Source organism: Oncorhynchus clarkii, unplaced genomic scaffold, assembly GCF_045791955.1.
Source record: "Oncorhynchus clarkii lewisi isolate Uvic-CL-2024 unplaced genomic scaffold, UVic_Ocla_1.0 unplaced_contig_13976_pilon_pilon, whole genome shotgun sequence".
Lineage (NCBI taxonomy): Eukaryota > Metazoa > Chordata > Actinopteri > Salmoniformes > Salmonidae > Oncorhynchus > Oncorhynchus clarkii.
In genome coordinates, this window is record NW_027258340.1 from 29,741 (window position 1) to 55,660 (window position 25,920).

At 43.7% G+C, this 25,920-nt stretch overlaps 1 protein-coding gene across 1 annotated transcript in view; it reads right to left on the bottom strand.

Moving 5' to 3' along the window:
- Nucleotides 1-859: 859 nt before the first annotated feature.
- The window catches only part of LOC139396706 (protein tyrosine phosphatase type IVA 2), a 39,775-nt gene continuing 14,714 nt past the window's right edge, over nucleotides 860-25,920 (bottom strand). Inside the window, exons 2-7 of the mRNA XM_071143660.1 lie at nucleotides 11,391-11,705; nucleotides 10,985-11,093; nucleotides 10,171-10,263; nucleotides 8,521-8,651; nucleotides 2,582-2,656; nucleotides 860-2,359 (exon numbers count right to left, since the gene is read on the bottom strand). Coding sequence (XP_070999761.1) covers nucleotides 2,248-2,359; nucleotides 2,582-2,656; nucleotides 8,521-8,651; nucleotides 10,171-10,263; nucleotides 10,985-11,093; nucleotides 11,391-11,395 — 525 coding nt within the window. The 5' untranslated portion in view covers nucleotides 11,396-11,705 and the 3' untranslated portion in view covers nucleotides 860-2,247. The remainder of the gene's footprint in view (nucleotides 2,360-2,581; nucleotides 2,657-8,520; nucleotides 8,652-10,170; nucleotides 10,264-10,984; nucleotides 11,094-11,390; nucleotides 11,706-25,920) is intronic.

The following is a 25,920-nucleotide window of genomic DNA, read 5'->3' on the forward strand; positions in this document are numbered from 1 at the left end:
CCTCACAAGGGTCTTGACCTGACTGTAGTTTGGCTTCATAAACAACTTTTGTGGGCAAATGCTCACCTTCTATGGACACTGGAGAAGTGTTCTCTTCACAGATGAATCCTGGCTTTAACTGTACCTGGGAGATCGCATGATGTCAACGTTGTGAACAGAGTACCCCATGATGGCGGTGGGGTTATGGTATGGACAAGCATAAGCTACAGACAACGAACACAACAAACACATTTTAATCGATAGCAATTTGAATGCACAGATATAGTGACAAGATCCTGAGGGGCCACTGTTGTGCCATTCATCCTCTGCCATCACCGCAACACAGGATAATGCATGGCCCCATGTCGCAAGGATCTGTACACTATTCCTGGAAACTGAAAACGTCCCAGTTTTCCCCATGGCCTGCATACTCACTAGACATGTCACCCATTGAGCATGTTTATGATGCTCTGGATCAACATGTAGTGTACAACAGTGTGTTCCAGTTCCGGACAATATTCAGCAACTTTGCAAAGCCATTGAAGAGAAGTGGGACATTGCATAGGCTATAATCAACAGCCTGATGAACTATATGCAAGGAGATGTGTCACGCTGCATGAAGCAAATGGGTGGTCACACCAGGCACCGACTGGTTTTCTGATCCACGCCCATACCTTTTTATTTCTATTTTAAAATATATCTTATTGTTGCGTTTATATTTTTGTTCAGTGTATCTTGAGACTCAGCAATTCCTCGTCACATAATTGTTTGTGGGCGAGGCACAAGACATGCAGCACCCCAAAAAATAGGCTGTCATTTCAAATAATCTAAAATAACAATGGAAAAGGTGAGAAACCATGAAATATCATACAAGTTTAAATCTTATTTAAATGTCTTTATTTATCTTAAAACCAATAGGAATGTCTTCAAAATGGGTACAATGATAAAATAACTGACCATTTGCTTTCTTTTCCACCTACTTTCCTTCAGAGTAGGGATTAACAGTTGTATCATTGATTGTGTGTTTGTGCATCTGTGTGTGTGCTTGAAACTGTGTGCGTGTGCAGTCATTGTAAGGAAGTCTTATTGTAAACCCAGTAAGCAGCATTGATGAATGGAAAAAAGTACCTACAGTAAGACTAGACAAGTGTCTTCCTGTGAAACTGTCTCTATGGGTGTGTGTGTGTGTGTGTGTGTGTGAGCAGGACGGTCATTGGGGGTTTGGGGGCTTTTCCGAGGTGGACTGAATATTGCACTCCTGTGAGGTAAAACAAATAAAAAATAAAAATAAAGTTAAGATGGCAAAAAAAAAAAAAAAAGACAATAAGAACCTGAAAATAGTCCTTGCACCAACCAAAATCCAGATTGGCCTGCGAGTTATAGCCAGTAAATAAATACAGCGGACATAATATTTCAAACCCAGCCAACCCCGTAATTAAAAAGTGACTAGAAGCGAGAGGGGGCGGGAAACATTACTGCATTTTTTTGGGAGAACTTTTGGGAGATTTTGTGTTGTACAAAAATACCTCAATAAGCCAAATGGACTGTTATTTTTAGTCCTAAAGAGAATAATATTGTAATGTGCTAAAAGGGTAAAAACAATTTATTTTTATTAAAAAGTTGGTGCAGTGGTCTAAGGCACTGCATCTCAGTGCTAGAGGCGTCACTATAGACACCCTGGTTTTATTCCAGGCTGTATCACAACCGGTTGTGTTTTGGAGTCCCACAGGGCGGTGCACAATGGCCAAGCGTCATCCAGGATTGGCCGTCATTGTAAATAAGAATTTGTTCTTAACTGACTTGCCTAGTTAAATAAAGGTTAAATAAAAAATAACCCGTGGCATAATTAATATCATCAGAAAAATAAACAAATGATCAATCGATACCTTAACATTTTCGGATGTTTTTTTATCACCATCGTTAAACTTTCATGTACATGTGTGTAAAAAAAAAGAAGGAAAAGCTATCCCATGATTCAAGACTGAAAATAAAAATTAAGGACTCAAAGAAATTCTAGGCCCATGATTGGGCAACGATAACTTGGAGACGTCTGTGTGCTTTGACCTTTTCCTTCATTGGTTCAGACCTTTAGATTTGCATTCATTAAAATGGAATAATTTGCTCATTAGGTCATCAATTCTGTGATCAATTAGCCATGTCTCAGTGTTAACAAATCACATTAATTACTGATCGCTTTCTCTCGTTGTTTTATCTCCCATTGGTTGGAATAATGTTGTTTGATGGAGAGGCTGCACACACACACACACACTATTGGACGCAGCAGTTGTGGCCGTTGGCATCCTTGAACCGCAGACGCATCTTGGGTCTGTACTTCTCCAGGTAAAGTAGCTGTTTGGAGTTGAAAGCTCCACGTCTCTTCCTGAGGAAGAGAGGAGGTGAGATAAATAACAATAATGTGGTCTTGTATGGTCGAACATAGCAGCACAGTAACAACATCCACATGAATCAATGTTCCTCAACAAACGAATAAAGAGAATACATGACAATACAGGTTCCACAGCACAGAAACATCGGTTCCCCCCCGCCAGTGTGAAAGTTAAAGTAGTGTTTACTGTCGTGTGAAAGCTAAAATAGTGCTTACTGTCGTATGAACTGCACCGCATCCTCATACTTCATCCCGGTCTCAATCAGAGCTAAGGCCACCAGGACTGGAGCTCTACAGGAGACAGAGGAGAGAGAGATAAACACCAGTATGCATGCAGTGTCATGGTTATGTGGGCAGTAGGGAGGGTGGGGTGAGGGTATACTCTAAAGCTGGGAAATTGGCCTGGGAAACACACGGGGGTTACTGGGTTCACTGCAACCCCGCTGGGGCATCAAGATCACACCCCAGGCCCGCACACACACACACACACACACACACAGTGAAATTGCAATAAGTGTGTTACTGTAAGCGAACCTTCACTCACAAGGAATAAAAAATGAAAACTTTCAATTCCCAGACAGACGGCCCGGAGTGTCAAAACTCAGCTGACAAGGCATTCTTGTGTGGGTTTTGAGAGACGGATACAAAATACAGTTGAAGTCGGAAGTTTACATACACTTTAGCCAAATACATTTAAACTCAGTTTCACAATTCCTGACATTTAATCCTAGTAAAAATTCACTGTCTTAGGTCAGTTAGGATCACCACTTTATTTTAAGAATGTGAAATGTCAGAACAATGGTAGGGAAAATGATTTCAGCTTTTATTTCTTTCATCACATTCCCAGTGGGTAAGAAGTTTACATACACTATATCAGTATTTGGTAGCATTGCCTTTAAATTGTTTAACTCGGATCAAACGTTTTGGGTAGCCTTCGACAAGCTTCCCACAATACGTTGGGTGAATATTGGCCCATTCCTCCTGACAGAGCTGGTGTAACTGAGTCAGGTTTGTAGGCCTCCTTTTGCTTGCGCACGCTTTTTCAGTTCTGCCCACAAATGTTCTATAGGATTGAGGTCAGGGCTTTATGATGGCCACTCCAAAACCTTGACTTTGTTGTCCTTAAGCCATTTTGCCACAACTTTGGAAGTATGCTTGAGGCCATTGTCCATTTGCGAACAAGCTTTAACTTCCTGACTGATGTCTTGAGATGTTGCTTCAATATATCCACATATTTTCCTTCCGCGTGAAGCCATCTATTTTGTGAAGTGCACCAGACCTTCCTGCAGCAAAGCACCCCCACAACATGATGCCATCACCCCCGTGCTTAACGGTTGGGATGCTGTTCTTCGGCTTGCAAGCCTCCCCCTTTTTCCTCCAAACATAACAATTGGTCATCATGACCAAACAGTTCTATTTTTGTTTCATCAGGCCAGAGGACATTTCTCCAAAAAGTATGATCTTTGTCCCCATGTGCGGTTTGGAGCAGTGACTTCTTCCTTGCCGAGCGGCCTTGCAGGTTATGTCAATATAGGACTAATTTTACTGAGGATATAGATACTTTGTACCTGTTTCCTCCAGCATCTTCACAAAGTCTTTTGCTGTTGTTCTGGGATTGATTTGCACTTTTTGCACCAAAGTACATTCATTTCTAGGAGACAGAACGCGTCTCCTTCCTGAGCGGTATGACAGCTGCGTGGTCCCATAGTGTTTATACTTGCGTGCTATTGTTTGTACAGATGAACGTGGTACCTTCAGGCGTTTGGAAATTGCTCCCAAGGATGAACCTGACTTGTGAAGGTCTACAATTTTTTGAGGTCTTGCTGATTTCTTTTGATTTTCCCATGATGTCAAGCAAAGAGGCACGGAGTTTGAAGGTAGGACTTGAAATACATCCACAGGTACACCTTCAAATGACTCAAATGATGTCAATTAGCCTTTCACAAGCTTCTAAAGCCATGATATCATTTTCTGGAATTTTCCAAGCTGTTTAAAAGGCACAGTCAAATTAGTGTATGTAAACTTCTGAACCACTGGAATTGTTACACAGTGAATAAGTGAAATAATCTGTAAACAATTGTTGGAAAAATGACTTGTATCATGCATAAAGTAGATGTCCTAACCGACTTGCAAAAACTATAGTTTGTTAACAAGAAATTTGTGGGGTGGTTGAAAAATGAGTTTTAATGACTCCAACCTAAGTGTATGTAAACTTCCGACTTCAACTGTAGGTAGGGATAAAGTGACTACGCAATCGGAGTTAGTACAAAAAGGGTCATTGCAGATAGTTAAATAGTTAACCAATATCGTCCTGGATTAACTAATTAGCAATATTATGGTTTGGGAGTTGACGCTGTTCATGGTCCTGTTGGTTGCAGACATGGTGCATTGGTACCACTTGGCATGAGGTAGCAAAGACAACAGTCTATGACTTGGGTGGCTGGAGTCAGACAACCTTTAGCGCTTTCCTCTGACACCGCCTGGTCCTGGATGGCAGGGAGCTCGGTGATGTACTGGGCTGTAAGCACTACCCACTGTATCGCTTTGTGGTCAGATGCCAAGCAGTTGCCATACCCAGCAGACAGAGACAGTAAGGATGCTCTCAATGGTGCAGCTTTATAACGTTTTTAGGATTTGAGGGCCAGTGCCAAATCCTTTTAGCCTCCTGAAGGGGAAGAGGCGTTGTGCCTTCCTCAGGACTGTGTTGCTGTGTGTTTCCATGGTGATGTGGACACCAAGGTACTTAAAGCTCACGACCTGCTCCTCTACAGCCTTGTCGATGTGGATGGGGCGGGCACGGTCCGCCGTTTCTTGTAGTCCACAATCAGCTCCTTTGTCTTTCTGATGTTGAGGGAGAGATTGCCTTCCTGGTACCACTGCCAGGTCACCGACTCCCTCCCTATAAAAACTGTCTCATAGTCATCGGTGATCAGGCCCACAATCGGCATGTCATCAGCAATCTTAGTGTTGGAGTCGTGAGCGATCACGCAGTCGTGGGTGAACAGGGAGTACAGGAGAGGACTAAGTACGCACCCCTGAGGGTGTGTTGAGGGTCAGCTTGGTGGATGTGTTTCCTACCCTTGGCAAATGTGTTGTTGCCTACACCTGAGGGCAGCCCATCAGGAAGTCCAGGATCCAGTTTCAGAGTGTGCAGTCCCAGGGTCCTGAGCTTGGAGCAGACACTGGTGTTGAACAAAGCATTCTCACAGGGCAGTGTGGAGTGCCATAGAGATGAAGTCATCTGTGGATCTGTTGGGTTGGGGGTGTCTGGTATGATGGTGTGAGCCTTTCAAAGCATTTCATGGCTACAGATGTGAGTGCTACTGGGCGATAGTCATTTAGACAGATTACCTTGGCGTTGTATGTGGTGGTCTGCTTGAAACATGTAGGTATTGCAGACTTGGTCAGGGAGGGTTTGAAAATGTCAGTGAAAACACTTGTCAGCTGGTACGCGTCCTGGTAATCCGTCTGGCACGCGGCCTTGTGAATGTTAACCTGTTTAACCTGTCTCCGTCGGCTACGGAGAGCGAGACTACACAGTCATCCAGAAGAGCTGGTGCATTCATACATTGTCCAGGGTTGTTTGCCTCGAAGAGAGCATAGAAGGAATATAGCTTGTCTGAAAGGCTTGCGTTGCTGGGGTTTCCTTTGTAAATCGGTGATAGTTTGCGAGCCCTGCCACATCCGACGAGGGTCAGAGCTGGCGCAGTAAGATTTCACCTTAGTCCTGTATTGACAACAACTCGGAGTTCGTAGCAGGATTTCTTATAAGCGTCCGGATTTGTGGATGAGGCCACAGTGTCTCCTGACCCCTCCTGTCTCAGCCTCCAGTATTTATGCTGCAGTTGTTTGTGTGTCGGGGGGCTAGGGTCAGTTTGTTATATCTGGAGTATTTCTCCTGTCTTATCCTGTGTCCTGTGTGAATTTAAGTATGCTCTCTCTAATTCTCTTTCTTTCTCTCGGAGGATCTGAGCCCTAGGACCAAGCCTCAGGACTACCTCGCATGATGAATCCTTGCTGTCCCCAGTCCACCTGGCCGTGCTGCTCCAGTTTCAACTGTTCTGCCTGCAGCTATGGAACCCTGACCTGTTCACTGGACGTGCTACCTGTCCCAGACCTGTTGTTTTCAACTCTCTAGAGACAGCAGGAGCGGTAGAGATGCTCTTAATGATCGGCTATGAAAAGCCAACTGACCTTTACTCCTGAGGTGCTGACTTGTTGCACCCTCGACAACTACTGTGATCATGATTATTACTGTGATTATTACAGTCCCCACTGTGGGAACGACGACATCGTCGTCAATACACATATTAACATATCCGGTGACGTGTTAAACTCCTATGTTATCGGACAAATCCCTGAACATATTCCAGTCTGTTCTAGTGAAACAGTCCTGTATCTAAGGGTTTCCCCAAACTCTGTTTTGTTTTTTGTCCTATCACTACAAAGCTGATTCAAATAACAAAAGCTTAATGATGAGCTGGTTATTTTAATCAACTGTGTAGTGCTAGGGAAAAAACTAGGGGGGGGCTGCTGAAGCTCAACATCTGCTTCATAGGACCTTCCGTATTGAGCACATCACTGGAACTTCTTGTTTCAGTTTTTGCTTGTAAGCAGGACTCACGAGGATAGAGTTATGGTGGGATTTAGCAAATGGAGGTCGAGGGAGAGCTTTGTATGCGTTTGTGTGGTGGTCTAGAGTTGTCGCCTCTAGATGAACAGGTGACAAGCTGGTAAAAATGAGACAAAATCACCGGCCAATAAGAGTGCCGCCACTGGACGTGCATTTTCTTGTTTGCTTCCGGCCCAATACAGCTCGTTGAGTGCGGTCTCCGTGCCAGCATTGGTTAGTGTCGGTAAATATGAAGCTACGAAAAATATAGGATGAAAACTGGGAAATAGTATGGTCTGCAGTTTATCATGAGGTATTCCAGATCAGGCAAGCAAAACCTTTAAACTTCCTTAGCATTAGATATCACGCACCAGCTGTTAACCATTCAGTCTTGACAATGCATTAAAAAAAACTAAGCTAGATGTGTCCGTGTTCAGCCACGACTTTGAGAAAACATAAGATATTAGTTTCAGGTCCCGTTGATAGGATAGTCCCAAATGGAGCTTGTCTAGTTTATTCTATAGTGATTGTAAAAATAAGATGCAACCTAACGCAGAGTAACCTCAGCAGTGACGCTTGCTTGTGGAAGCCCATGGCTGTGCAATGGCATAGCCTTGCTTTGTTAATTCAGCAGACAAGACACTTTTATTTCCAGAGCCCATCAGCCAAGACACCCATTTTATAGTAAAAGAAAACAAAAAAATGTACTAACAGAATAAAATGGAACAGAATATTTTTCCAAATGTAAAAAGTTGCCACTGCAAAGTAATGTGCATCTCAAACAGTTATTCTCACAGTGATCACTTGAAACGGGTTGAAATAGTTTTTTCAGGGTTAGAAAACTAAATCTGTCTCATTTTCAATATTGCAGACGTTTGATTTATTCTGCCTTTTATTTGGATTTTCAAAATGGATTAACAATTCCACATTGAACACAACATAGTGATGAATTCTGACCACAACATCTGTTTGCTGAGTAGGTCTAGGCTTAATGATTCTGATGAAAATTCACTCTGTTGGGCCTCCCGAGTGGCGCAGCGGTCTACAGACCAGGCGTCACTACAGACCCGGGTTCAATCCCAGGCTCAATCACAAATGGAAGTGATCGGGAGTCCCATAGGGCGGCGCACAATTGTTACAGTGTCGTCCGGGTTAGGGGAGGGTTTGGCCGGGGGAGCTTTACGTGGCTCAACGCGCTCTAGCGACTCCTTGTGGCGGGCCGGACGCCTGCATGCTGATTTCGGTAGTCAGTTGAACGGTGTTTCCTCTGACACATTGGTGCAGCTTTTTTTTTTTTTTTTTGTGCGCCGCAATTGCACATGATCTTAATTTGCTTTGACTAGTGTTCCATTTGTACGTCTTCCAGATAACATTTTAGTGGCCAAAAAGCACATAATACCAAATCTCTTTGAATACTCCAACGGACGTCATCGCTAGTCATTAGATGGGTCTCACTAGCCACAATTAAGCCCACTTACACACATCCATCTCGCCACTTACATTCACCTGGCCCACTTACACACACACACACACACACACTCACCGGCCCAGCCCCGCCACACAATGCACAGCGATGCAGCAGCCAGGCTCGTCTCGGAACTTGGTCTTCAGCAGGTTCAGCCAGTCATCCACTATCTGGGTGGGGGGCGGGGCACCATCATCAAAGGGCCAGTCCTACAGAGGCAGAGGAACAAAAATTGAAACATGGATCAAACCAGGGGCTAGGGGTTATTTTAACCAGTGGTCAATGCTGAAGGTCAGTACAGGATAATTCAAAGCCTGATTGAAGAATTAGAGCAGCTTTGTCCATTACGCGATATCATGTGTGTCTAAGTTGGAAAGCTTGATATGCTGAGTAGTATGTGTGGTGTGTCCTGGCAGACAGCCTGACCCCTGTATATCCGTCTGAGTCTCTATACTCGTGCTGACCCAGTGTCTCTGCCACGGCTCAGCACAGATCACAGCCGTGCGCAACCCTACACAAGGCTATTCCTGTCTTGGTGCTCAAACAATATAAAAACTGGATTGTGATCATAGTTACTGCCACACTCCAATAGAAGACAGGGAGAGGAATGCTCCAGGATGAGGGGTGGTGATCACTGTATTAAAACTATATCAACGACGGGATAGGATATTTCCTCGCCCAAACAAGGTTTCTCTGGCCTTCCATAAATCACCTGTGAGACCGCTGAATACTAGCCTAAGCTTTGAGAAGAGACAGTAGAGGGCACAGAAGACAGAAACAGACAGAGCAAGAAGGCCTGGGTGGAGCCTCATTCATGTGGATCTGAGCCAGAGATTCCTTCTCTTCTCCACCTCTTAGCTCAGCACACAGTGGCAGGCAGACAGTTGAGGACAAATGAAAACAGACAGATAACAGGGAAGGTCTCCAGAGAGGGAAAACCACCTGTTTAACTTGACATTCCATGGAAGAAAAAAAACAGCAAATTCAACTCCCCTAAAATTCCTAGGAGGCATTCGGTTCAGTAGAAATTCTTTCTGCTCTCTAGGTGTGTGTGGTTGTAATCTCCTCCACCAGCCGGCTCTTGCTGTCGACTATCTGGCTTCACATCACCTTAGAATGGAACTTGAATAGAAAATCCATTGGGCTTCCCAAAAACGATACGTTTAAAACGCCCACACCAGTAGAAATCCACTTTTTCAAGCAGAAAGACGATGCCCAGAGCTTACCAATGATGTTGCACAATGATTTAAGTCAACAAGTATGTGACCAAGGCCCTTCTACACCGATTGCTCAGTTTGACAGGGCGGCCAGCTCTAGGAAGAGTCTTGGTGGTTCCAAACTTCTTCAATGTAAGAATGATGGAGGCCACTGTGTTCTTGGGGACCTTCAATGCTGCAGATTTTGTACTCTTCCCGAGAGCTATGCCTCGACAAAATCCTGTCTCGGAGCTCATACGGACAATTCCGTCAACCTGACAGCTTGGTTTTCGCACTGTCAACTTTGGGACCTTATATAGATGGGGGAAGAATTGTATTAAGTCCCATCTAAATCAACTGTCACCTCGATTTAGATCCACGCCTCAGTCGTGTGATTCGCTTAGAATTTGAATCGATTGGCATGTAAATCCACACCCCTAAAGTTCCAAACAGTCCCACACTTACCAGGCTCTATGCGCTAGCAAGTCAAGTCTGGGGACGAGGTTAATGTGTGTGTGTGTATAATCCTTACCACGACCTCGATCCCCCCCTTCTCAACTGGGGCCTTGTCGTAGGTGGCGTCACACACTCTCACCAGCGTGCTCACCTCAAACTTCTTCAGCTCCTGAGACAGACAGACAGACATAAATAGACACAGAGAGACACAGACATAAATAGACACAGAGAGACACACAGACAGAGTCAGAGACAGGCAGAGTCAGAGAGAGAGACAGGCAGAGTCAGAGAGAGAGACAGGCAGAGTCAGAGAGAGAGACAGGCAGAGTCAGAGAGAGCGACAGGCAGAGTCAGAGAGAGCGACAGGCAGAGTCAGAGAGAGCGACAGGCAGAGTCAGAGAGAGAGACAGGCAGAGTCAGAGAGAGAGACAGGCAGAGTCAGAGAGAGAGACAGGCAGAGTCAGAAAGAGAGACAGGCAGAGAGACAGGTAGAGACAGGCAGAGACAGGCAGAGAGACAGGCAGAGAGACAGGCAGAGAGACAGGCAGAGAGACAGGCAGAGAGACAGGCAGAGAGAGAGAGACCGACACAGACAGACACAGAGACAGACACAGAGACAAGAGGGGAGAGACACAGACAGACAGAGGCAGAGAGAGACTATCAGCACAGATATCTTGCACTAAAAATATTTATGTTTAATTGTAGGTTGAGCTGAGGGGAGATTGTTATAGGCTACTTTGGTGAGGTTATTGATGCACGTACATACAGTCAGAAGTGTATGACAGTCCACAGTGAACTTGAGTGTGGAATTGACAAGGTTATACATGCAGACACTACATGACAACGTAAAAGCAACAAACACGCCCACACACACAAGGTGGCGGCCTCACCTCGGTAAACTTGTTGAGCGTGGCGTTGGTGGGGTTGTGTGTGATGAGGAACCTCATGCCCTCGTAGGCAATCTCCACTGCTGCAGGGCGGTTCATGTTGGCGAGACGGCTTTGAAAACAATTACAATAAAATACTTAATCTCTTACAAGGATGACTACTTTTGGCTCAGATGTCAGCAAGGACTTCTAGTAGGATTCAGTAGGTTCAAAAAATAAATAAAAACACGACGAAGGGAGGAGGGGGATGTGGATGGTAACACCTGTGGATGTCTTAAAAAAAAGAGGGGTAACAAAAAATATGGATGATGTAATCCACAAGACTCCACAGGGGCGGGGTAAAAATAAAAATTATAAAAAAATTGGGGAGACTATCCACGAGTCATCCAATCGGACATTCAGATTTTACCCCATTCAGGAGAGCGGTATGTGATTGGCTTCTGGGAGAGAAAGCAGGAAGTAGAAGAGAACTGAGCAGTTTTCTTATTGGCGGCTCAGGGGACAGAGCTGGGCGATCTGGCCAAGGACTACGCGGTATCCCAGGGGATCGTTGGAGGAGACCGGGATTCCCAGTGTGCTGGCTTCAGGGGGGCTTCTGGGTAGCGTAGTCCCGAGGGGGGCGGACGATTCACTTGTCCACGAAGGCGAGGTGCTGTGCCTGGCAAAAGTCTCCACTGACACTCACATACGCCATATATGTATGGCCCAAATCAACACAGAAACACTGCCAAGAAAAGAGGGGGGAGGGGGAAAGGGAGAAAAATGTGATTAGGTAAACTCAAACAGACAAGGAAACAGTCACCATTTAGCAAGACAGGGCAAAAATACATCTAAAAGCACCTGTTGGGGAAACTAGTAAACTCATCACAGAAGAAATATGACCCATGAAATACTTGACCTAAAACTAGCCATTATCACCCTTGTACTAAAGGTGTTATAAACCCCCACATTTATTATCAGCCACACTCACATGGGAAAATAAAAACATACAAAAACAAAATTGTACATAAAGATATATACACACACAGGTAATGAAAGACAGACACAAGACACCCATGATCTCTTGGCTTCAAAAGAGAGCATCTCACAAATCATGTAATGTCTTGCCTCTAACCAGCTGATTCTGAGCCAACACCTGAAGGGCCTGAACATAGCCACCACAAAATGGCTGGTAACTACCACTGTCTACTCACACACACACACAACGTGACAGAGTCCAAGGGAGAGGTGAAACAGAGAGAGACAGCGACAGAGCAGAGCGTGAGAGAGAGTGGTGGAGGGCCAAGAGAGGGCAGGGGGGAAAGTGAGGGGGTGGAGGTTTAGATGAGAGGGCAGGAGGGGTGGAGGGTGAGGGGACAAATGGGGTGGAGTGTAAAGCGCAAAAGGGAAGTAAAAAAAAAAGTTGGACCTCAGCATCAGTGTACAACACAGCAGTCACAAGGTGAGGATTATGGGTTGGCAGGGCTTCACACGAGCCAACTCTTTCACAGTCCCACGCTCCCCCTTTCACCTGAGACTCTCCCTCTGTCACACAGTCATTCTCCATTCATCCCACGCTCAGTCTCTTCAGGTCTCCTCTTTACTTCAGTCATTCTCTCCAAATCTGTCTTCTCTTTGGGAGAATGGTGCCCCAATTGTCCTAGTGTCTTGCCTCCTTTACCCATAGGACTCTGTCGTGGTGCCGGTACAGAGCGGTCGTCTCGCCCACTCATTCACTCTGTGCCAGGAACAGGGTAACAACTTTAAAAAGACACACCGACGCTCTAGTCACTGAACTCACTTTGCCCTGCCTCACCCTCTCTGCAGATAGACGCCTGCCTCACCCACTCAATCTCTCATTCTGTGCCAATGACAGCCAGGGTTACTCTATGGAGACTAGAACTAACTTTCTCTCCCCATCTCCCCTTCCCTCTGGTTTCCTCTCACCCAGTGCAAGAGGGCCAGTTTTCAAATAATCACCAACCACTCCTCTCTCCCACTCTTTCCTTCCATCTCCCTGCCTTAGCCGGTGACAGCAACAGGGCCAGTCTTCAAAGAGCCACCAGTTCTCCAGTGGGTAAAGATCTCTCCCTGACGCCTTTAATTACCAGCTCACAACAGCACTAAAAACACTAGTGATGTAAAAATAAAATCTATTTAGTTACATGTCAGGATATTATTTTTGACGATATATCGTATCAGCTGACAATTTGTGCTAGTTGGCTGTACCAAGTATCGTGATATCGTATCGTGAGGTCCATGGCAATTTCCAGTTCTTATATATACACAGTGCATTGCGAAAGTATTCGGCCCCCTTGAACTTTGCGACCTTTTGCCACATTTCAGGCTTCAAACATAAAGATATAAAACTGTATTTTTTTGTGAAGAATCAACAACAAGTGGGACACAATCATGAAGTGGAACGACATTTATTGGATATTTCAAACTTTTTTAACAAATCAAAAACTGAAAAATTGGGTGTGCAAAATTATTCAGCCCCTTTACTTTCAGTGCAGCAAACTCTCTCCAGAAGTTCAGTGAGGATCTCTGAATGATCCAATGTTGACATAAATGACTAATGATGATAAATACAATCCACCTGTGTGTAATCAAGTCTCCGTATAAATGCACCTGCACTGTGATAGTCTCAGAGGTCCGTTAAAAGCGCAGAGAGCATCATGAAGAACAAGGAACACACCAGGCAGGTCCGAGATACTGTTTAAAGTTTAAGTTTAAAGTTTAAAGCCGGATTTGGATACAAAAAGATTTCCCAAGCTTTAAACATCCCAAGGAGCACTGTGCAAGCGATAATATTGAAATGGAAGGAGTATCAGACCACTGCAAATCTACCAAGACCTGGCCGTCCCTCTAAACTTTCAGCTCATACAAGGAGAAGACTGATCAGACATGCAGCCAAGAGGCCCATGATCACTCTGGATGAACTGCAGAGATCTACAGCTGAGGTGGGAGACTCTGTCCATAGGACAACAATCAGTCGTATATTGCACAAATCTGGCCTTTATGGAAGAGTGGCAAGAAGAAAGCCATTTCTTAAAGATATCCATAAAAAGTGTCATTTAAAGTTTGCCACAAGCCACCTGGGAGACACACCAAACATGTGGAAGAAGGTGCTCTGGTCAGATGAAACCAAAATTGAACTTTTTGGCAACAATGCAAGACGTTATGTTTGGCGTAAAAGCAACACAGCTCATCACCCTGAACACACCATCCCCACATCTATCAGCAAAACTGATAGAGACATACCCCAAGCGACTTACAGCTGTAATCGCAGCAAAAGGTGGCGCTACAAAGTATTAACTCAAGGGGGCCGAATACTTTCGCAATGCACTGTATGCATGCATATATATATATATATATATATATGCATGCATGCATACATGCATATATATATATATAAATAAATAACATACATACACACACACAAAACACCACTGCAGTATGGCACGGCCACAGACAAACAAACTTGATCTACGGATCAAGTGCTACCAGTCCCAAAAAGCATATTCATGATGATCTAAAAGGGAAATGGATCAGCACCAGACAAACAGTGTCAGGTCGAGGAAGAAGAGGGAATGAAAAGAGATACTTCAGAGCAGTTGGTCATCGGCTCCTAATTATTCAGTAAAGGATGGATATCATACGGGAGGTTTTTAACAGGAGCCACTCCGTGATCTGTCAACAACAGAGGAAGGATCAGAGGAGATAGATGACACCTGCATCCCAAATAGCCCCCTTATACCATTAAGGGCACCACTTTTGACTAGGACCAAGTAGTGCAGTATATAGGGAGCCATTTGGGACACAGCCAAAGCGAACGTCTCTCGAAACAAGAGGTCGAATGATTAATCGGAATGGCCGATTATTTAGGCCCGATTTCAACTTTTCATAACAATCGGAAATCGGTATTTTTGGACTCCGATTCTGCCATTTTTTTTATCTTTACAACATTATTTAACGAGGCAAGTCGGTTAAGAACACATTCTTATTTTCAATGACAGTTTAGGAACGGAGGGTTAACTGCCTTGTTCAAGAGCAGAACGGCAGATTTTTACCTTGTCAGCTCAGGGATTCAATCTTGCAACCTTACAGTTAACTAATCCAAGGCTCTAACCACCTGCCTCACGAAGAGCCTGCCTGTTACACGAATGCAGTAAGAAGCCAAGGTAAGTTGCTAGCTAGCATTAAACCTATCTTGTAAAAAACAATCATAATCACTAGTTATAACTACACATGGTTGATGATATTACTAGTTTATCTAGCGTGTCCTGCGTTGTATATAATCGCTGCGGTGCGCATTCATGAAAAAGGACTGTCGTTGCTCCAACGTGTACCTAACCATAAACACCAATGCCTTTCTTAAAATCAATACACAGAAGTATATATTTTTAAACCTGCATATTTAGCTAAAGGTAAGCTGGCAATATTAACCAGGAGAAATTGTGTCATTTCTCTTGCGTTCATTGCACGCAGAGTCAGGGTATATGCAACAGTTTGGGTCGCCTGGCTCGTTGTGAACTAATTTGCCAGAATTTTACGTAATTATGACATAACATTGAAGGTTGTGCAATGTAACAGCAATATTTAGACTTAGGGATGCCATCCGTTAGATAAAATACAGAACGATTCCATATTTCACTGAAAGAATAAACCTTTTGTTTTCGAAATTATAGTTTCTGGATTCGACCATATTAATGATCTAAAGGCTCGTATTTCTGTGTGTTATTACGTTATAATTAAGTCTGATTTGATAGAGCAGTCTGACTGAGCGATGGTAGGCACCAGCAGGCTCGTAAGCATTCATTCAAACAGCACTTTCGTGCTTTTTGCCAGCAGCTCTTCCCTGTGCTTCAAGCATTGCGCTGTTTATGACTTCAAGCCTATCAACTCCCGAGATTAGGCTGGTGTAACCGATGTGAAATGGCTAGCTAGTTAGCGGGGTGCGCGCTAATAGCGTTTCAAACGTCACTCGCTCTGAGACTTGGAGTAGTTGTTCCCCTTGCTCTGCATGGGTAACGCTGCTTTGAGGGAGGCTGTTGTCGATGTGTTCCTGGTTCGAGCCCAGGTAGCGGCGAGGAGAGGGATGGAAGCGATACTGTTACACTGGCAATACTAAAGTGCCTATAAGAACATCCAATAGTCAAAGGTATATGAAATACAAATCGTAGAGAGAGAAATAGTCCTATAATTCCTATAATAGCTACAACCTAAAAACGTCTTACCTGGGAATATTGAAGACTCATGTTAAAAGGAACCACCAGCTTTTATATGTTCTCATGTTCTGAGCAAGGAACTTAAACATTAGCTTTCTTACATGGCACATATTGCACTTTTACTTTCTTCTCCAACACTTTGTTTTTGCATTATTTAAACCAAATAGAACATGTTTCATTATTTATTTATTTGAGGCTAAATTGATTTTATTGATGTATTATATTAAGTTAAAAGAAGTGTTCATTCAGTATTGTTGTAATTGTCATTATTACAAATAAATAAAATATCTTTTATTTAAAAAAAAATCATCCGGTTAATCGGTATCGGCGTTGAAAAATCATAATCGGTCGAACTCTAGCGACCAAATACGACGTGTGTGGAGTGTGACAGACCAGTGATGTCAGAGACCATCCCAATGAGAAGTAGAAAGACCAGACTACTATAATGTCAGGATTGCAATGCTCACACAATATCACACTTAATATAAGGTTATGTGATGAACCACAATCTTGAGCTTATCAAATTGTACTACATACAGTCTCATAACACAGTTTTTAAACCGAGTCCCACAGCTTGCAGTGCCTCCAAACAGGAGTATATAGCAGTTGGACTGCACTCAGCAGCTAAGTAGAATCCTTCATAGCTAAGTGGTATTAGCATCAATTTCCATTCAGTCAGCATAGACTTACATATGTCAAGGTCCTCTCTCCCTAATAACAGTCACCTAGCCATGTCTCAATATTCCCAAGTTAATGTCAGTGAATATGGAGGAAAGAAGACAAGGAGAGGAAGCCAATCGTCAGACTATTGAGACGCACCCCAGTTAAAGCCGGTCTCTGAGTGAGTGGCACTAGCTAGAGGAACAGGCACCTTGTGGTAAAGCCAGACCAGCCCTGCTTTCACAACGCTGCCGGGAACTCATGCAAATCACTCAGCCATATTTGCAAACAACAACTTCTGCAATTGTGCCCAGCTGTCAGCACAGATGGAGAGAAGAGAGCCAACACACCAAATCAGTCTGGAAAGACGATGTGTTTGTTACCACACAGGAAGTATCTTTATGAACACTGCGTCTGTGAGACAGGGAAAGTGACAGCTGCCAGGCCTAATTGTGTAGCTGACAAAGATGTATTATAATTGTCTAGGCCTACAACTCGAAATTGGTCAAACTCCTACTCATTTCAACCAGAAAACTGAACTAGCCAACCTAAAAACACAAAAGAAACGCACAGCTAGGCCTACATACAAAACAAATGCCAACAAGGGGCCTATTTAGGCCGAGATTCAGGTCAACTGGGTTAGGAAAGCTTTATTATTTTTGTCTAGCCTACAATTTTCATAATTAGGCCACTTCAGTCATCATTATTCGGCATCGCCTCACAGCTGCTCCACACAACTCTGCTGTTGAACAAGTGCTAACGAAGAACATAAAACAGCACAAGCTAAATATTATCCTGAAGTTCTCCTGCTGCCACACATACACTAAAGCCCCGTTGTGAGTACCAACATGTCCCTTTCTTTTCCAGCTGGACTGAATGTTGTTGGGTACACACAGTGTCCACTCAGAACTAAGAAATTGTTCAACTAGCTACATCAAGTATTTTCCTTCACCTGATACCGAGATCAGATTAGCCTACTACTGTATATGAACCTGGGAGAAACATCTACAAAAGTCACACACACGAAACTACCCACACGTATTCTGTTAGGCTGGGAATTGCCAGAGACAATATGATACGATCTAATCAAGATACTTAGGTGACAATACCATATGTATTGCAATTCTCACAATTCAGGAGCACCTGCTCTTTACATGACAGACTGACAAGGTGAATCCAGCTGAAAGCCATGATCCCTTATTGAGGGTGACTGGGCAAGGCAAAAGATTTAAGTGCTTTTGAACGGGGCATGGTACAAGGGTTTTGTGTGTGAAGAACTGCAACACTGCTGGGTTTTTCATGCTCAACAGTTCTCCGTGTGAATGGTCCACCGCCCAAAGGACATCCAGCCAACTTGACACAACTGTGGGAAGCATTGGAGTCAACATTGGCCAGCATCCCTGTGGAATGCTTGACACCATGTAGAGTCCATGCCCCAACCAATTGAGGCTGTCTGAGGGCAAAAGGGGGTGCAATGCAATATTAGGAAAGTGTTCCTCATGTTTTGTACATGGTTGATGTAATTGCAATTTGATGTTCCAAACATCTTGCTCACTTTGTGTCTTGTCTGCTACAGAGGGACAAGAAAAGTTTTGAGCAATCATGGAAATACGTGCTGAAAACATGTTGGCTAACTATTTATAAAGATTGAGAATAAGCTGTAGGATTAAATATATTGGAGTTTTGGTGCCGGTTCAGCCGACAAGCAGTAGCTAACGCTACCTACAGTTGGTAGCAAAGGAGTTGGTCCCGCCTTTGCTGCTATAACAGGCTACACTCTCCTGGGAAGGCTTTCCACTAGATGTTGGAACATTGCTGCAGGGACTTACTTCCATTCAGCCACAAGAGCATTCGTGAGGTCGGGCACTGATCTTGGGCGATTAGGCCTGGCTTGCAGTCAAGGGTACCAATTCATCCCAAAGGTGTTTGATGGAGTTAAGGTCAGGGCTCTGTGCAGGCCAGTAAAGTTCTTCCACAGCGATCTCGAGAAAATATTTCTGTATGGACCATGCTTTGTGCATGGGGGCATTGTCATACTGAAACAGGAAGGGACTTCCCAAAACTGTTGCCACAAATTCGGAAGCACAGCATCATCTGGAATGTCATTGTATGCTGTAGCGTTAAGATTTCCCTTTACTGGAATTAAGGGGCCTAGCAAGAACTATGAAAAACATAGGGCTGTTGCGGTGACCGTGTTACCGGCGGTCAAATTCAACATGACTGTTTAGTCAAGGTAATTAGGCTTCTCCAAGCGTTGATGCTGCTGATGGTCATTAGTAGCCTACCAAACTGGCTAACTTCCTGGTACTCAGCACTCCATTGTCCCTCTAATCAATCTGACATCAATGCAAATGTTTTTCGAAAATCTAAATCAAACACTTCATGAGAGCCCATGAGCTCATGTTGCGGAACATTTCTATAGTGATGGCTTCTACTAAACAGAGGATCCCATCAGCTCTCTAAAGGCTAGGCCTACTATATTTATTTCTCAACTTTCCTAATATTCAGCACATTATTTATCTTTACAACAGGAGTATAGCTACCTGGCTGGAATGAAAATGAAAATGAACCAGAGGAAAAGCATCCTCCATTCGCTATTTAAGTGGATAGAAGACTGGACCATTATCATGCACCTTTCTAAATCCAAACAAATTTCACACATCATTTAATATATGTAAAGAGAAGATTAAATCAAGAATAGTCTAATGGGTAACAATATTAGCCTATCACTTGTGAATTATACATTATCACTTTTGAATGATGCCCAGCATAAGAAACACTTTTTTATATGACTTTGTCAAATAGTCGCACACCTCATGCAGCCCACCCTATAGGCCACATATGTCAGAGTCAAGGCCCGCGGGCCACATCCGGCCCGCAAGAAGGTTTTTTACGGCCCCTGGGATGATCTTGATTTATTATTAGAACCGGCCCGCAGCAAGCCGGCAGCCCGCAGATCTTTTACACGCACCAATACTACATTTCCCACAATGCAAAGGTGACGCACCGAGCAGTAGGCTGCTTCATTTCAATATTTATTGGCACAGCAGTCGTCAGCATCACAGTAAAATTAACTTTCAGATACCCATCAAAAATGGCAAAACGGAAGGTGGATACTGAGAACCGGGGGTTTCAAACAAGGTGGGAGTCGGAGTACATGTTCACGAAGGTAGCTGGAAAACCTGTGTGTCTTCTGTGTGGAGAAAGTGTGGCGGTACTGAAAGAGTATAATCTGAGACGACATTATGAAACGAAACACGCGGACACACACGCGGACGCAACTGTCAAGGCCAGTTTTATTTTGGCAGAAGAGATCGCTAAATCAGCCCGGCCATTTACGGAGGGGGATTTCATCAAAAACTGCATGATTAAAGTTTGTGACGAAGTTTGCCCAGAAAAAAGGCAACTCTTTTTAAATGTGAGTCTGAGCAGAAACACCATTGCCGAGAGAGTAGACCAGTTGTCCATCAATCTAAAAGAGCAGCTTGTGAAAAAGGGAAAAGATTTTATTGCATATTCCTTGGCTGTGGATGAGAGCACCGACATTTCTGACATTGCCCAGTTGTCAATTTTCATCCGCGGAGTGGACTCCAACCTAAGCGTGACAGAGGAGTTTTTGGCTTTACGTCCTATGCATGGCACAACTACGGGGCATGATTTGTATGAAGAGGTGTCAAGATGTGTAAATGAGATGGAGCTGCCTTGGGAAAAACTCGTGGGTTTGACAACCGACGGAGCACCTGCGATGTGTGGACACAGGAGCGGACTGGTGGCGAAGATACGGGAAAAGATGCAAGAGGAAAACGCGACAGGTGAGCTGACAGCTTATCATTGTATCATACACCAGGAAGCGTTGTGCGGTAAAGCCTTGAAAATGGAGCATGTAATGAGCATCATCACGCGCACAGTTAACTTTATCAGAGCCAAAGGTTTGAATCACCGCCAGTTCAAGGCATTTCTGACGGAGTTAGAAACGGAGCATGGTGATTTGCCTTATCACATAGAGGTGCGATGGCTAAGCCAGGGAAAGGTGCTTCAAAGATGTTTCGAGCTTCGTGAGGAGATTTGTCTGTTCTTGGACAGCAAAGGGAAAGACACAACACAACTCCGAGACGAAATGTTTCTGTGTGAAATGGCTTTTCTGTGTGACATTACGAGTCATCTGAATGCAATAAACTTGCAGCTGCAGGGTCGGGATCGTGTCATCTCTGATATGTACAGTACAGTGAAGGCATTTAAAACCAAACTGACTCTGTGGGAGACGCAGATGCGGAAAGAAAATTTGAGCCACTTTCCCAGCTGCCAGACCATGAAAGAGAAGCTCTCTACCAGTGCGTTCCCGAGCACACAGTTGGCTGATAAAATAGGTATGCTTGCCGCTGACTTTCGACGCCGATTTGCTGACTTTGAAGCACAAAAAAGCAGGTTGGAACTGCTCGGTAACCCATTTGCTGTTGACGTGGAAAGCTCACCACCAAACCTCCAAATGGAGTTGATTGACCTCCAATGCAATGATGCACTGAGGGCAAAATATGCGGCAGTGGGTGCTGCGGAGTTCGCCCGTTTCCTCCCCGGCACAATGCCCCAGCTGCGCATCCAGGCTGCTCAAACGTTGTCTATGTTTGGCAGCACATACCTGTGTGAACAACTGTTTTCTTTGATGAACCTGAACAAAACATCACACAGAAGTCGACTTACTGCTGAACACCTCCACTCAATTCTGAGGATTTCTTCAGCTCAGAGCCTTACCCCGAACATTGATGAACTTGTGGAAAAGATGGGACACCACCAAGTATCACCCTCAACCTCAAACAAGTGAACATTACTGTGCAATCACATATTTAGAGTTTTTACTCAGTTCAAGTTTAAAAGTTAAAATTTAATATTTGTTTTCACTGCATGTTACTTCTCCTTAAACAAAGTGTTGTTTTTGATTAATAGATTTTTGCACTTTATTTTTTTGTATTTCAATCCAATTATATTTTAAAAATATTTCAGTTGAGTGGATGATAGAAAATTGCTATTATTGTTTTTTCTTTGAAGTAAATTTAGCCCACTTTTGCTAAAATAGAAAATATAGTCTACTGATGGTGCCTTGAATACCGGTTTCTTTCATTTAATGTTCATGTTATGGGGATATTTATATAAAGGAAATTTGTCTTTTGTGTCTGTTGAAAATTAAAGATTACTGACAGAGCCATAAGAAAATATTGCTTTATTTATCTGATCATATTGTAATATATTTGTTAGGTTTTCAGTAGGTTCAATTAGGTTCACTAGACTATATGCGTCATTTAAAAATTTTTCAATGAACATTCGAACAGTCCGGCCCTCGTCTTGTAGCTGATTTTTTTATTTGGCCCTCCGTCCATTTGACTTTGACACCCCTGCTATAGGCCTATGTTTTGATCCGCTTTACAAGGGGCGTAGAGCCTAACTGGCATACATAAGCAGCGCGTGAGTTGACATTTGGGGAAGAACATTTCTACCATAAACATGCACCTTTATAATAAAAGCATTACATGCATGATCACATTTGCGGTCACTTTTGATAATGGTGTTTTCCCACTAATGGAACATTAGTGATTTTAGCCTATGTGCGCATTCCTGCATTTATAATGTGAATAAATAGATTTTGGATTATTATTATTTATTTGGGTGCATTACAGCCATCCCTTTGAAATTTGAGGCATTATCAAGTTCTTGTAAAATTATGAATGAGACCAATGAAGTGTTTACAGCCTGCGCAAAAAAAACTAAGCAGAGCTCATGCCTTTCAAGTGACTTTTTTCCAAATCATTTAGTCTCATCATGCAGCCTTACAATGTATTAAAAATCAAAACATATAGCCCAACGTTTATAGAACAACTAAAGTTACATGAACTAAATTAAGCATATGAGTACCTATTTCTTTGTTAACCGTTCAGAGAATAGCCACGTACTCCTTCAAATTGTTGAGGAAATATCCATTTTATTCAGCTTTGTTCAATTTGAATATTCTTCATTACTATAAAATAATGCCAAATCTTGTCTGTTAAATTAACTAGTGTAGCCCACAGCCATTTGGCATTATCCTTATGCTAGATCCTGATATGACAACTCAGAGTAAACTTTTTTGTTCTTCTGAAATAGACCACATTTTTTTCTTCATATCATGCTTCTTTAGACCCGTCTAAAGTAATGGCTTTATTGTGAAGGTGTAGGCTACATTACATGGATTTATTAGACTTTTTAAAACGTAGATGTTCCAAAAGGTCTGCATCAGTGGCTTGTAGCCTCTGTGTGGAAGCCAGCAGTTGCTAAATGTGTTTATGTTAATTAACGGTAAATTACAGAGAGACCGACAGTTATTTGCGTGACAATCACCGGCTGACGAAATTGTGACCACCACAGCCCTAGAGCATTATTCCTCCTCCACCAAACTTTAGTTGGCACTATGCATTGGGGCAGGTAGCATTCTCCTGGCATCCGCCAAACCCAGATTTGTCCGTTGGACTGCCAGATGGTGAAGCGTGATTCATCACTCCAGAGAACGCGTTTCCACTGCTCCAGAGTACAATAGAAACAAGCTTTATGCCACTCCAGCCAAGGTAACCCATTTCATGAAGCTCCCGATGAACAGTTATTGTACTGACATTGCTTCCAGAGGCAGTTAGGAACTCGGTAGTGAGTGTTGCAACCAAGGATTTTTACACGCTTCAGCGGTACCGTTCTGTGAGCTTGTGTGGCCTACCACTTTGCGGCTGAGCATTGTAGGTCCAGGACGCTTCCACTTCACAATAACAGCATTTACAGTCGCCCGTGGCAGACATTTGATTAACTGACTTGCTGGAAAGGTGGCATCCTATGACGGTGCCACGCTGAAAGTTACTGAGCCCTTCATTAAGGCCATTCTACTGCCAATGTTTGTCTATGGAGATTGCATGCATGCTTGATTTTATACACCTGTCCGCATTGGGTGTGGCTAAAATAGCAGAATCCACCAACTTATAGTTGTCCACATACTTTTGTATAGATAGTATATAGTGTACATGGAAGATAGAAAATAAAAAATAAATTTCAAAAAGGCTCTTTCAGAAATCGATACTTGGAGTCAAATATCAATACAATAACACCCAAAAATAATATTGCGATATGTTAATCAATTTTTTGCCCATCATTAGTATTCTGAGAAATGACAGCTAGGCTTCACATTAGCCCCCTTGTTTACAGGAGCTAAACTGGGAGAAATGTCATTGAGTGAGTAGCCTTGCAGTACTTGGGCCTACTGGCTGAGACTCAAAGGTCCTGGCTATATTCCCAAATTGCGAGTGAGAGTCCCCTCTTGGTGCCCTGCTCGCCAGCCTGGCCCATGATCGGGAGAGTAGACCCACTGGCACCGATGTCCCACACCGTGACAGAGAGGAAAGGGGGAGGTGGCAAGGGGAACAGAGAAAGGGAGGGAGGAGAGGGAGAGAAAAGAGTGGGAGGGTAGTGGTGTAAAGAGCATGATAATGAGACCCAGATTCAAAGAACAAAAGAAGCCAAACAGATGATAGCTAGGACAGGAGTGCAGCCAGGGAGACCCGGCTGCTGACTAACTACATTACATGACAGTGCCATTCTCAAACCATTAACAGATTTGCCTGTACTCTGTTGTAAAGCTTGGCTCAGGAAAACAACTAGGTTGGATTTGACAGCAAAGAAGCAGTGTGTGTGTGTGTGTGTGTGTGTGTGTGTGTGTGTGTGTGTGTGTCAGACAGTGTAGAAGAAAAAGAGCCTAATTACAAAAAGTGACTGACTGGTGAAATATTGGGACTGATCTTTATTTGCATGTTAGTCAGGGACAAAGCAGTGGGTGAATTACGTGCTTGACAGACCGGTCCCATTAACAAGAAACGATCAGCTGTGGGACTGGATGTGTGCCAATGAGAGAGACTGCCTGCACAGCTTAAAGATAGATAGGAAAGACCTGCTACAATGGGACACTAATCAACTGACAAGGTCTCTTATGTATACTCTATGTACAATTGATAAATTCTCTAGGATTTCAAGCTAATAGACACTAGGCTATAGCCTTAACATCCATGAGAAGTAAAAGCTAAACCACCTGAAATATAGTCAACCCCTCCCTCATCTCTCCGACATCGCTGAACAGGGTGAAACATGTGGGATTAGCAGGGGTTTTGAATAACTTAAATAAATAAATAAATAAATAAATAAATACATATATATATATATTAGGGGATTATGGCAGTGTGGTGGATATATATATCCACCACACTGCCCTAATCCCCTTCCTCAGATCCCCCAGATCTCTGCTACAAATCCAGCTGAGCCACTGGCATGGAATCAGACTGTGTCCCATATGGCACCCTATTCCCTACATAGTGCACTAATTTTTACCAAGCCATATGGGCCATGGTCAAAGTAGCGTACCATGAAGGGAATAAGGTGCACTTTGGGACACAACCATGCAGGGACCACCAGTTCACATGCGTTTTGGCATCAGGTTTTTTTTGTCACAGATAGGCCTATATAAGTATGTATGTTTTGCAGGCTGGCTGTGCTAAGGATTTAGCCTAGAGGAATCTGCGGGAACATGGGCTTAGGTCACGATGACAAGTAAACATTGAAGATCTTGCACGGTTAACTAGGTGGGTCTGCAAATAGAGGACATCTTCCAGAAACAACAGAAAAGGCCAAGCGTTTAGATAGTGAAATAGCACAAGCCATTTGTTGACATTCTACTGAATACCAAACAACACTACTACACCACCTCGGTGACTCTTCCTCCCACATTGGGCCAGGTATCAGAACTGCATAAGGCTCAGTCCTGGGGACTGAGGGAGTGTCTGTAGCAGTGTGTCTGTGGCTCTGTATCATTCTCTTGGGCTGGCTCAGACCAGCTGGAGGGCAGTGTGGGAGCTGGGCCAGGGGACTAGGGGAGTGCCTGGCTGTCTGGAGAAAGGAGCCCTGGCATGGTTAGTCCTTGGGCTGGGGGACAAGGAGAAGATCAACACGCCAAGAGGGAGATAAGTGTCCTGCCAACTCACACTCTGCCCACACCGACACAGACAGACTGATTAC